This window comes from Haemaphysalis longicornis, unplaced genomic scaffold (assembly GCF_048455015.1).
Source record: "Haemaphysalis longicornis isolate Haplotype H1 unplaced genomic scaffold, Haemaphysalis longicornis Haplotype H1 scaffold_10, whole genome shotgun sequence".
NCBI lineage: Eukaryota > Metazoa > Arthropoda > Arachnida > Ixodida > Ixodidae > Haemaphysalis > Haemaphysalis longicornis.
The window spans coordinates 119,545,790-119,558,974 of record NW_027526204.1 but is presented as its reverse complement, the minus strand read 5'-3'; the positions used below and the strand labels follow the sequence as shown (position 1 = coordinate 119,558,974).

At 45.4% G+C, this 13,185-nt stretch overlaps 1 protein-coding gene across 1 annotated transcript in view; it reads right to left on the bottom strand.

Annotated features, from left to right (window-relative positions):
- Window positions 1-299: 299 nt before the first annotated feature.
- The window catches only part of LOC144159189 (trissin receptor-like), a 43,749-nt gene continuing 30,863 nt past the window's right edge, over window positions 300-13,185 (bottom strand). The window contains exons 2-4 of the mRNA XM_077690519.1: window positions 9,099-9,326; window positions 7,537-7,817; window positions 300-2,424 (exon numbers count right to left, since the gene is read on the bottom strand). Coding sequence (XP_077546645.1) covers window positions 1,372-2,424; window positions 7,537-7,817; window positions 9,099-9,315 — 1,551 coding nt within the window. The 5' untranslated portion in view covers window positions 9,316-9,326 and the 3' untranslated portion in view covers window positions 300-1,371. The remainder of the gene's footprint in view (window positions 2,425-7,536; window positions 7,818-9,098; window positions 9,327-13,185) is intronic.

Here is a 13,185-nt window from a genome sequence, read left to right as displayed (position 1 = left end):
TGCCTCATTGGGGAAGACCATATTCGATAGCGAGGTTCATATTGTTATTCGGGCGTAGTTTTTAAAGCGTGAGCGCTAATCGTCGGGAATACTCCACTCGCGTTTACGACGCTCTTACTAATCAAGGTGCTGTAGGTCTTATTTTCGCATGCCCGACGCAAATACATTGCCAAAAGTAGACATATCTCCTCAAGAAATTACTCAAGGCTAGATGACATGCCTGTTCAGAAACAGATTATTTTTTATTCCATTAATTATTTCAGGACTTGTGGTTTTATTTCCATTAATTATTTCAGGACTTGTGGTTACTGAGGAGATATTGGTTCGTTGCGAGACATTTTCTACGCTTGGCCGAATCGTCCGGAGAGCAAATGCGGAGTTCAGCTTTATTCTAACCTAACACCACGATGTGCAATCGGAACAGTTGGTACGTGAAGAGGCCCACGAACACCGCAAACTGATAGCGCATTGCTGTTAAATGCACACTCTATATTACCATTATTTTTCTCGCTTGTAATCGTCTACATAAGAACCGTTAGAAAAAGACAAGATCACCTCTGAAGACTCTCCGAGAAAAAATTATACAGGCCATATGTGAACCAACCTAGCTCAGTGCGGTACTCAAGTGGCCAGATAAACAGATTTTGTGGTAACGAGACAGGACAATCTGACGCCATAATGTAGCCGTCCTCTCTAACCTGCTGCAAGGGAAACTACATTGAAAATATGCTGAATTGCAAACGTGCGGGAAAAAATTGACGTCACTTGTAGTAAAAAGCTCAAGGTACAACCGCTGAATTTTTATGGCTAAGAGAACATCGTGAGTAACTTCCGCACGATATTGCCAAATGAGCCAATCATAAGCGACAAACATTCTTCAAACCCTACAGGGAAAACTGAGTTAGACTCAGCGCTCCGAACACGCACTGCGAAGTGACTGCGATTTCACAATTAAAAATACTACCCTTGACCAGACGAAGGTTCGTTGAACATTTCACGGTGAAGTAATGCAAAATACAGCCCTGCAAAGGTGTCGTTATCCTTTGGTTTACATTTATCTTTTCCCCAATAGTATCATAAAAAAGTATGTGCGCCTACGCTTTCGACGCAATTGAATATAATACACACATTACACTCAATCGTACGAAATAAATGCACCACTCGTCGCAATCGGAAACGTAGCCCGATGCCGTTTGGCCCTTCCGTCTCCCTCGCAATATTTTGTTTTTTTGTGGTTAAACATGAGTGACTAGCTTACACGTGGTTTCTCAGTTACGTACAAAACACGCACGCTTAAAGCGAACATAAAAAGGCCACAGTCAGCAATGTTCAGAATGCCTGTTCAAGAACGCACCTATGACGCTGTGCTAGTCACAAGTGCTGCAGCGCCACCTGGCGTTTCCTGTACATCTGTTGCGCTGTTTGCGGTGTTCCCTGGCTGACGTTTGAGTTCAGCGACTTGGATGCTCCTTGGAACGAAGACCGGCTCCGGAACCGGAACCGGTGGTTACGGCAGAACAGCACGTCGGCCATGCACTGCCGAAAGTTCTTGGAGAAGAGGGCGTACAGGAAAGGGTTGATGCCCGAGTTGAGATACAGTACAAGGTTTGTGACAACGGTCAGAATGGCAGCCCCGGGGCTCGAGCCGTTGTACTCTTTAGACCAGTGCTGCCAGAGCTTCCGCGCGTGGAACGGCAGGTTGCAGAGCGCGAAGCTGAACACGACGGCCACAAGAAGTCGGATCACTTTTCGCCGTGGTCGGAGGGCAGAAGCCGCAGCATTGTTGACGTAGTAAAACGCCTTCACTGGGACTTTCCGTGGCGCTGTTTCGGCGTTGCTGCAATGGCTGCAGCTGGATTGCCTACTCAGTGGCTTTCCGTCTGCGAGCGCCTGACCAGAGTTCGCGTAGGGTACGGTCAGCGTGACGGTCGATGATGTGTCCTTCAACTTCATTGAGGTTGTTACAAACGTCTGCGCGTACTCTAGCTTGCTGGCTGGCGGAGGTGAGTCCTCGTCGGAGGAGGATCGAAAGAGCACGGGTGGACTTCCAGGCCTTCCCTGTTGACAAGGTGGGGACTTGGCGTTGTGATTATGCGTTGCACTGAGGACGATCTGGTGGTTGTTGGATTGGTTGATATGGTTCTGCGGGTGTGAGACGATGGCTTGGCTGTGCCAGAGCTGGTAGCAGATGATCGTGTACAGGACGCTGATGATGGCGAGAGGCACGAGGAAGCACACAACGAAGTTTACCAAGTCGTACGTTTTGGAGTCGTAGAGCGCCCTCTGAAGTACGCACAGGGCCTCACGTTTGTCGTCGACCACGGCTTCCACGGTGCCATACATGAAAACTCGGGGGCTGCAGTAAGCGGCGCTTACGAACCACACCGAGAGGATGGTCACGCGTAGCCGCGTCATCGTCACCACCTGCGGAAGCAAGAGACAAAACAATGTCCTTGCAGTTACAGACAGCGGTTTGAAATCAACCCTCATAGTGTGATTCAAAGCCAGTTCACAAATAAGAAGAATAAGAAGAAGAAGACATTTATTTTAACATCAAATGATACCAGGGGTGCTTTCTAAAAGCCAACACTGGGCTTGACAGGGCATGCACACCCTACAAGTTCGACATGCAATAGTAGCACTGGTACTAGACGCCAAAAGAACCACTTAAAATCGCCGCCGAAATTTTACATAACATGCACTTTCCCGTAATATATTTATCATTTACCTACTGTGACAATAATATGACATGATATACCAAAACACAAAGAAGCATACAAAAAACTATACCGTCATGGTAACTCTTCGTTATACAACCTGTTGAGTAGTGTTGGAATTGGGAAACAAAGCATTATTTCCTATATGGATGTCCCAAAGCATGTTTTTATGTAGAGTTACACGGAGGCCTTTTATTGAAGGAACAATTTCAATACTGTTACCACCAAGAACAATGTTAGGTAAAGTACCGACTGTTTTGTTCTTTGGGCGAAAGAGAATCGCCTTAGTTTTCTTGGAATTAAATATCAGTGAAGATGCATTGCTCCATTCAAGTAAATTACGCAAAGCAGGATTTTCGTTGTCGATTAGTTCAGGTAACTTACATCTCGAGAAAAACAAGCTGGCACCATCCGCGTGCATATAATAAATTTAGCGTTATGGTCAATGCATACAATGCCATTATTATAAAGGTTAAAGAGTAGCGCTCCAAGTATACTCCCTTGAGGGACATCACAGTTAATAGCTCTGCTCTATGCTAATTCACCATGAGTCACTACGTGTTGCTGTCGATTTTTAAGGTATGAGCGGACGAGCTCGAGGAAACCACCTCGGAAGACGTAGTATTCTAGTTTCGGGAGCAACGTATCATGATTTATTGAGTCAAACGCTTTCGAGAAATCAATCTAGATGCCCAGCGTGCATGATTGATTTTCGAAGGACTCCAGTATTAGTTCTTTTTGTATTAAAAGTGCGGTTTTCGTTGATTTATTTACCTTAAACAAAGCCATATTGGCAGTCGGGTAATATTTTGTGTTTTCGTACAAAGCTAGTCATCCGATCGCAGATCAACTTTTCAAAGCACTTAGAGAAAATAGGAATGATTGATATTGGCCTGTATTTTGGAAAAAATTTATTTATCACCCCCCTTGAATATCACCGAGACTTTAGAGGCCGGTGAATTACTGGGATAAACGCTGAACATAAAGATCAAATTTGATAATATATTCGAGAACCGGTGCGATTATATCGCAAACGAGCTTTAAAGGTTTGATCTGGAGATCGCTAATATCTCTACTCTTGCTTAGTCCAAAAGCTTAGTGATCCGCTTAGTCCAACCCAATTTAGACCCTGGCGGCCTGCATTGCACAAATATATCCCAGACGACAAGAACGACGAGGGTATCTTGCAAACTGTGCCGGCGTTATATCTCAAGGCTTAGTTAATTGTGCGGGTCAATAGCAGAACTAAAGTGCAAGTGGAACCTATGGAAGTGTATTACTTCTAGCTCATTAGTTTCCCATCAGAGAACTTTTAGCCTTTGACACACACATTTAGCGTTGTCCAAGTATACTGGGAAAATACTTTATTAGTGGTTGCTTTTTGTGAGCAGATCCGCCTTTTGCAGCGCAGTGCATACATTGCATGTGCGTCACCACAAACCCTTCAGGTGTACTGCGCCACCTTTCACAGTGCCTCTCGTTGCTTTTATTGGCATGAGATCAATTTTCTCGCAGTTTCGAAGAGATCTAACATACATTGATACATCAATCCAAATATAGGAAAATATGGAAATCGTCTGTATTTAAAAAGAGCAGCCATTTTTATCGTATAGCACGAGGAGCGACATTCTTTCCAGGTTGTGTCGAATAGTGTCGCCCGAAATGTCCGAATGACGACGCACCATTTAAAAGTGGGCTCCTATCAATGATCTGTCTCTGTGCTGTAGTTTATATTCGCCTAAATATTTCAGGGAACATCGTAATGTTCTAGAAGCAAACCACATATATAATTGTTTATTCATATCCAGGCGTAAATACGGGCTAACGATTCCCTCCTTGGCTCATAACGCTTCTATCCTAATTAGTGTTAAGTAATTTCCGTTGGCAAACCGGTTACTCACGTCAGCGAGTGGACGGTGCCAACATTGAGGATAGCGTCAAAGGTAGAAAAACCGAACTTATGCTTTTTATTGAAGTAATTGGGCGTGTCCTGACAAATATCGTGGGCAGCGCTGCAAAGTTCGTATTGCAGAAAAAGGTAGAGCCCAGGACAAGCTCCGCTTTTCTGCTCCCACCTTTCTCCAGCTCCATCAGACTTTTCGGGGGACAGCAACCAAGAAATTTATTTTAGCACCTTATTAACGTACATACGTGCCTTACATTTCCCTCGGTGTTCTTGTCCCTCGCACTATGAGTCATACGAGTGATTAAATGTACCTTCCGAAGCACACTTTATTTTGTATTTGCTGTCAGAGGGGTTCTTCTGTGCGAGCACAGCCTGGAGAATAACTGCACGTTTTTTTTATTTTGTTGTTGTTGGCTTGACTGCGCTCTTTTGAAGGCAATATTTCCAGACCATGGCGGATCGTACACCATTGCAAAAAGTATTTATGCCATAAAAAACGGTAAGAACGCGAATAACATACGATCAAGGCCATTATAAGGCATTGAACAATTTTTATGGCTCATATTTCAGCTTTTTTAGCGGAAAGAAAACCTCAGACATCTCTGATGCAGACCACAGGTACTGAAGTGAAGCAACCAGCGTACTTCTAACTCAAAACACATATTTAATTGGGAGATTAGTAAAACAACAAAACAAAACACCGGGAAAGAAACAGCGTCGAAGACAGGTGGGTAAAAGCAAAGGAAAAAATAAATATAAAAAATACCCTGTTTAGTCTGCTGAAGCGGCGCCAAATGCAAAAAAAATGTATAAAGAGTCCACACACTGATGGTCTCTTTTCGGCACATGTAGTGCAAATAAGTACTATCCCGTTGTTTCAATAACACAAATCGTGGCGTTAGCCCTTAAATGTTTTTTTTTTTTTTTGCAGAAAAGCAAAAAACAAAACAAAGAATCAATCCCTCACAGCCTTTTCCCGCCACAGGAGCCTCTTTAATGACGAGGAGGAAGCAAAGTGGGCCACATTGCGATTGGTCACCCTCGCTTTGATTTTTCAGGATTTTTTTTTTCCTTTTTTCTCAAAAATTTTTCCAACCGGTCTAAATTATCTTTCCTAAACGTCTCGTGATTAGGTCAGAATTCAATTTATTTTATCCATCCTCTGTTGATTGGCTGATCCCCTGATTGGGTATGTGCCATAACTAAAGGCACAACAACAACAACAACAACACAGGTGGGTCACTAGATTTTACGTCATACCTCATTGATTGATTCTAGGGTCTAACGCGCCGACGCAACGCAGGCCATGAGGCGCGCCGTAGTGGAGGGCTCCGGATTAATTTTGACCACCTGGGGATCTTTAACGTGCGCCGAAATCTCGTACACAGGGCGTTTTTGCTTGTCGCCTCCATCAGAAAAGTGGCCGCCGCGACCGGGAATCGAACCCGCAACCTCGTGCTCAGCAGCGCAACGCCTTAGCCACTGAGCCACCGCGGCGGGTAATTTCTACAAAGGCATTGCGCAAGGTCCTAGCATAGCTTTTTAATAGTTACGTAGCTACTGTTGCGTAACGGGCTATGCTGCATGCGACGCATGTCTCCAGAAATTGTGTTTTTTCTCATGTTCGACTATATTGCCTTCTCTCGAGAGAACAATAAAATATCTGTATGTGAGCGGAAGAAAAAAAAAGCGGAAGAGAAAGCAACCCATGCCTCGGGCAAGCACCTCTTTTTAGGATGCTGATTCCCGGGCCACATAAGTAAATGCACAAGAGTAGTGTTGGTACCGCCTGCGGCAGAACGTGCCCAGACAGAAGTGGCTTTCCGTTGGCAATGAAATTATTCGCCTCTGTGCCATCGGTTCCTGTATGGAAGTGCCCTCTGCAGCTCTAGGTCGGTTAGTGCGTGTTCTGAAATGACACGCTCTTTGGTCCCTCTAAGGCATGGCCGTCCGCTTTGAACTTCACAGTTCCCTCCCACCTTAATAGTGACGTGGGCAACCTATCTGGGGGACAAGGCCTCTGTTGACTTGCCGTCTACGCGGCGAACTAGAAAAGCTAATTTCGGGTTAAAAGTCAACTTACTCATGTAGGTAGTGTGCCTGCAGCAGCCTGAGTAACTTGTTATTTGGAGTGGTAGCTTTGTTTCTCGCGTGGTTGATTTTATTTTTATTTTTATAACCTCAGCTTTGTGTAGTATTTGTGGTTGTCATGTTATTTTTATTAGACTACAACAAATACCTTCCGTAAGGCAATCTCCGGTAAATAGCAGCACTGACTTTCTATTTTTCTTAGAGTATTGTTTTCTTTCTTCCTTATTTTTTTCTCCCTCTCCATCATTATGAAAGTAAATTAATTCACCTCAATAAAAAAAGAAACATTTGTCCTTTTCTTATTCTTTCATCTCTATTTACATTGAGAGTAGTAGCGTTTTTATCTACCATGTGACTAATTTTTCTTGCGCCACATCTCTTTACTTTTGTGGGGAGCAGTATCGTTCATCTGATCAACACATATATGTAGTATCCATACGTGGAGGCATTATTCCCCGAACCTACCAACGTAAAAGGACAAACCGACCTTCTTTACCAAACAATGCGTAGAATTGATCCAAGAGAACATTTTTACAGTAAAAAATTTCAAGAGTTGGTAACAAATTGATTACAGCTGCTGGAAATTCAACTCAGGTCGTTAGCGTCTGAACGGGCCACTACTCTTCTAAGTCGGAACAGCGGGATGATAAAACAGTTACACGTCAAAACGGCGGGAGTGGCCAAACAGAACCAGTAGATAACGCTTGATCGGTACAGGAAGTGCTTATCTGGTGCCACCAGGAGAAAGCAAAGCTGCCATATGCAAGTGTGCGCGCGCGTGTGTGTGCCTTTTCTGACATCCCTTACATGCAGAACACGCACCTGCTTGTTCCACATGGGATGCACGATGGCCAGGTAGCGTTCGGCGCAGATGACCGTGAGTATGAGTATGGAGGCCGTGTAGCTGAGTCCGTGCACGAAGAAGTACATGCGGCACAGGAAGTCTCCCAGCACCCACTGCGGCGTCAGGTAGAAGAAGAGGTTCTGGTACACGCAGAACATGGCCACGCACAGGTCTGCGAGCGCCAGGTTTGTCAGGAAGAAGTTCGTCGTGGTGCGCATGCGCCGGTTCAGGACCACCACGCAGATCACCAGTAGGTTGCCTGCGTGCAAGAGTATCGGTTCAAGAACGTGGTCGTTGGCATCACCTTTTTTTGCTTTGAGGATTACTCTGATATATTGAAAATACTCTTGCGGTCAAACCCAGGGCATCCTTAGCGGACTAAAACAGCTACTAATGCAAAACTTATCAGCGGAGTAATCAAATAATATCTGGCTCGACTTAGCGACCACCCGCACGAACATTTTGCAGTGCACCTTGACGTTCCACATTTTAATTGATTTTTTGATGTGGACAAGCGTGCTGAAATCTAAGCAGTGAGAAGAAACACACAGTAACGTGAAACTTATCTGAGCATGCGTTCACTGCCAATAAAGTTGCACTCTGCTCATGGGGTGTTTATATAAATGAGTTGGCAACTAAAGAAGTCCTTTGACACTTGTTTCAAAACATGACTACGCCTGACATGGTTACGTTGTAAGAAAGCTGTGTTGCACTGACTGTCGCGTTGAAGGCGATTTTCACAAACGTAATGGGTATTTGAGTACAATGAGTACAAACGTAATGGGTACTCTGCTCATGCGGTGTTTATATAAATGCATTGGCAAATAAAGAAGTCCTTTCACACCTGTTTCAAAACACGACTTCACCTGACATGGTTACGTTGTAAGAAAGCTGTGTTGCACTGACTGTCGCGTTGAAGGCGATTTTCACAAAAGTAATGGGTATTTACAGCAGAAGGAAGCGGGAGTTCTATGTCGCAGGTAAAATTAGAGAAGATCCAATATCCAGGGAGAGAAGAAAGCCATGCTTGCCACCAATAGCTTTATAAGGTATAAGCCTCCCGATATCTTCAACATCCCGTGCATGGGTTTCATTAGGGTCAATTAAATACGCTTCCTGAGTGCAGTAAGCCGAACGTGGGAAGACAAAGCACCCGGCATCACTTCACTGTAATGAGGACCCTATGTTGCTGCGTTCATATCCATGATCACGTACGGCAATATAAGCAATCGAAAAACAACTTTGCAGCGCTGAAAACTTTTAACTAACTCCAGTTACATGACCCCCTATATCTCGGCTGCTTGTCGATCTTCATAACTATTTTTGCGCCATGAACTAACTTCTGAACTAGTTTCCAGACTGGTAGGTGCATTTTGTTAAAAATACCAGCATACGTCCTACGAGCTACAGCACAACGGCAACTTGGCACCTTTTGCCTCGGGTGGAGTAACTGCAGTCTATGGTAAATGTTCGCCTTCTAATGCACCCGTACCACGGCTGAAATCACAGCAGCCAAGAAAATCCGAGGAACAGTACGCACCGAAAAAGCAGCAGCAGAAGACCAGCGTGTAGGCGATAACGAGGATGACCTTGACGTCGACCCTGTCGAATATCCACCCGTCCACGGGATCATCTGACATAGACGGACAACAGCTCAGGTTGTCCACGCCCGACGGTGTCGTGCAGTTCCACGCCAGGTCCCTGGGAAACGGTGTCGATTCCAACGAACCCGGAGACTCTCGGCATGTAGTGTCCATTGCAGAGGCTCCTGTAACGAACAAAATGAAGGAAGTTCACACTAACCCGTAACACTTGAATGTAGCGAAGCTGTACGCAATCTTCATGACCATCACGATGGTTTATGTCCATGATTGCAACAGATTTGCTTGTTCGCTGCTGCAACTACCTTTGCTTTGTCTTTGTTGGTATAAGTGTTAGCTTACCTCTTCTTTGCAAGTTAAAATCATTGGTCATTAAACGTAGTGTGTGCATTAGCACGCTTCGCCACTTAGGACTGAACCGACCATCGGCTACCATTACCGACCCAGGTTACCGCTGCTGACGAGCGGTATCGGCTGGACGTTGCCGGCACCGCTCATGCACTTTCGTCAGGTTGCGTTGCACGGATTCGGTGTTTTGGGCCCACCGACGTCTCTTAGGAGCATTCTCATTGGCGACGTGCTGTGTGTTCACTTTTTGGACTGGTTTCCGTTCCCTATTCCCAGCGTGACCAGCCTTGAGGTGAGCGGCCTCCTCATCCGGTGTTCGGGCAGTCCGTGCGCAACCCATCACTGCGCGTGAGCCGGTGCACTTCTAAGACTCATGCGAGCCATCGAGTGACGCGAGCAGTGCGCTTGCGGTAGTAAAAGTTTTGCCATGATTTCGCTGGAGTTTGTCGGCCAATCGTAGCCAATCCCTCTAAGTGCGTATGTTTGCAGTGACATACGTGCGCGGGAGCCGTAACTAGCCAGTGACGCGCGCAGTGCGATTTCGATAGTGAAATTCTTGCCGCGATTAGGCTCGAGTATACTTTTGGGGCAATTTTTGCCGATATCTCTATGTAGGGATATTTGGCGTGACAAACGGGGGCGGGGTTTCAACTGCTGGGCGGTCACCCCGAGACACCAGCTCACGTGCGGGCACTTACGGGCGCTCTTCTTGGTTTTGTTAGCTGCCGTGCGGTCACCGCGAAGCCCACGCTCACGTGCGCGCCCTCGGCAATTTCTAGGTATTTCAAACTGCGGATACAAAAGATTACGATTTGCTAAATAGCTTCAATCTTAAAACGCATTGTCGTGTTTATGTACAAGGAGTTTCTTTCCCAGCTTTCCAAACGAAAACATTGTTGATGCTAGATCTAAGGTGTCCGTGTGTTGCAATGAGAGGGTAGCTGCTATTGGTCTTTCCACTATCGTGGGAAGGGAAATTCGTTGAGAAGACGAAGCTGTTCTGCCAATCTGATGCTGTTCGGAAGACGACTCTTGTCCAAAAGTCCCCACTTCCTCGTGAAATTTTTAATATACCCGGTAAGTTTATAGATATGTTTGACAAATGATAGCCTTCTACCCTGAGACCATTCTTAACGCCCAATCAGAGTACATCAGATAGATTTCAAAGCTATCTTACGACTGCCCGTCAATAAAATACGTGGTCTACCTCACCCAACGTTATTACTGTTGTTGCGCTAACCCCCTGGTCTAAGTTGCCCCTTTGACTAGGGGGTTAACACAATGTGTTAGTATAACCACGCAGTTTATTGCCCAAGCCTTCATAGAAGAATTGCACTAATTATGATTACAAATACCACCCTAAATCATGAATATGTGCGATCAGTTTATCCCTCCCTCTCTGCAGTGTAAAACGTGAACCGTTCGCTGTGACATCTTCGTTTCTGGCACACCGGCGTGGCGTTACGCACAGTTATGCTCTTCCAGGGCGCGTTCGAATCTCAATGAAGGGTTTCATCCTTTCGTTAGTGCGGAGGCATTCAATGGCGCATTGAGCAAAAAGGGCCCCCAAACAGCGCGTCAGAGGCAACGAAACGTCTCATAAGCAACCGTTACCGCGAAGTGTTCCATAGCGCATAATTCCCCCAAAAAATGAAAAACAAAGGAAAAGCACTGCGCCGCTCTCCAAGGCAAGGCCTGCACATGCGCACAAAACCACGTCGAAGGCACAGAGGGTTGTGGCGGCTGCGGCCGCCATTCGGCGGACTTTAGCAGCGACACGTGAGCAACCACGTTCAGCCTTGGCCTCAAATAGTGGCGAAGCAGTCCCCAGCAACCTTCACCGCGGTACTAAAGCTTTCAGTAGTGTCGTCGAAGTGATTCTTGTGAACAGCCAGCCTGCCAGCGTAAACACTTAAAACAAATATTCAGGGAAGCTTCGACTCGCACGTAATACTTAAAATGGCGTAGGTGAGTGTTTCTGGCGGATAGCTATGTTTCAGTATCATTATGTATTAGCATAGTTGCGGTGCTAGTAATGGTCCTCATACTCATCGAAGAGGTCGCCGTCGTTATCGCGGCGACTGGTGGATGAAACCCCTTCCTCAGCATTGTAGAATTCCACCAACTCTCCGTCATCGACAAGAGGCAGCCGTGGCGGAATCTGCAAGTCGTCTCGGGAAGGAGTGGCACACTCGTAGCCATGTCCCCAATTACCCATACTGGCTTCTAGGGAATGCGGCGGCCGCGGTGACCTCTCCCAAGTAGTTTGTAGTTTAGACACTGCCGCGCGCGAGGACTCTTCTGCGGTACCGCGAGGATACGAGGACGAATAAACTAGGGGCATGCGCAATGACGTTTCTTTCTCTATTCCGAGTGTTGCCACGATTACGGTGAACGCTGGAGTTTTTTTTTTTTGATAATTTTTTGCAATCTCTTTAAGTGGGTATGCGTTCGGGGAGTATTTTAGAAAGCGGAAATTACGACCAGCAACAACAGTTTCGCTCTTAAAAAGCAGAACCGGCACCACAAAAAAGCGTAGGACTCAAAAATTGAGCCTGCGGCAAAAATTCGAAGCCTTATTTGCGTCGAAAATTTCAAAAGAGCACTCATCAGCGTTCTAATGGACATCAGTGCTTTTGCATTCCCAGCCCATAAGAAGCGTTGGATTCCAACTTATTTCGTAATTATAATTAAAAAATTGTAACGCGTTGCTATAATGTAACACGTATTCTATGGCCTAAATTCTTGTGAACATATGCAAGGCACATACTGTGCTGCATTCACTTTTGCCATCAGGGCAAGGGAAAGGTAAATATTGTATTCGAAAGCTTAAATTGCCCGTTTAAACAAGAATATGGCGTCCGGCCACGCAGGACGGGCCGAAGCATATACAAAATAAAAGCAAACAGAATAAAACTAATAAAACTAGGGCCTTGAATTCGAACCCTAGTTCTAATGAATGCGACTCCTACGCGCAGCCCTACTCCATTTTTGTACTTTTTTGTCCTGCTCCCTGTACCATGGCCGAGTTTTGGCTTCAGCCGGAAACAGTGGAACATTATAAATGCGTTATGGCTGTCAACTTAGAAACGGGTGTTTGAGCCATGTATTGGGCCTACAAAAGTAATTGGAACATCCAATCACTGAATTAGCAAAGAAAGTTCACTTTAATAGCGAATATGTAGGTATTACAACGCCAAAAAAGGTAAAAACCATCCTCCGCGGGCACGCGTTGAAGCCTTAATACAAAAGACGAAAAACTAAAGAGAAGAAGAAAATTCACGCACAGGGAAAGGAATCATGATGATGGTACACAGGGGACGCAGTTGCAATACTGGAGGAATACGCGACTGCTTTGAGTGGAATAATTACGAAAGCTGCAAAACATGTTAATGCGAATAGAGTGCAAGTACGGCTTATGATGTCGATTGGCCAAGCCGTTAAGTCATGGTAACAGAGATGAAACGAACGACGCAGAGGGGAAGATAGACATCCCAATCGTGACAGCCATTCTCACAACAAAAAATTACGTAATCACGACATACCGGCCATTAGAGATAGATGATCGCATAGGTAGGAATAAAATGTACTGTTTTCCCAATCCCAACCGCAAGCAGTGTGAAGTTTACCATTGAATTGTTGTAATGACGTGAGTTTCTAGAAAGCTATTCGTTTTTC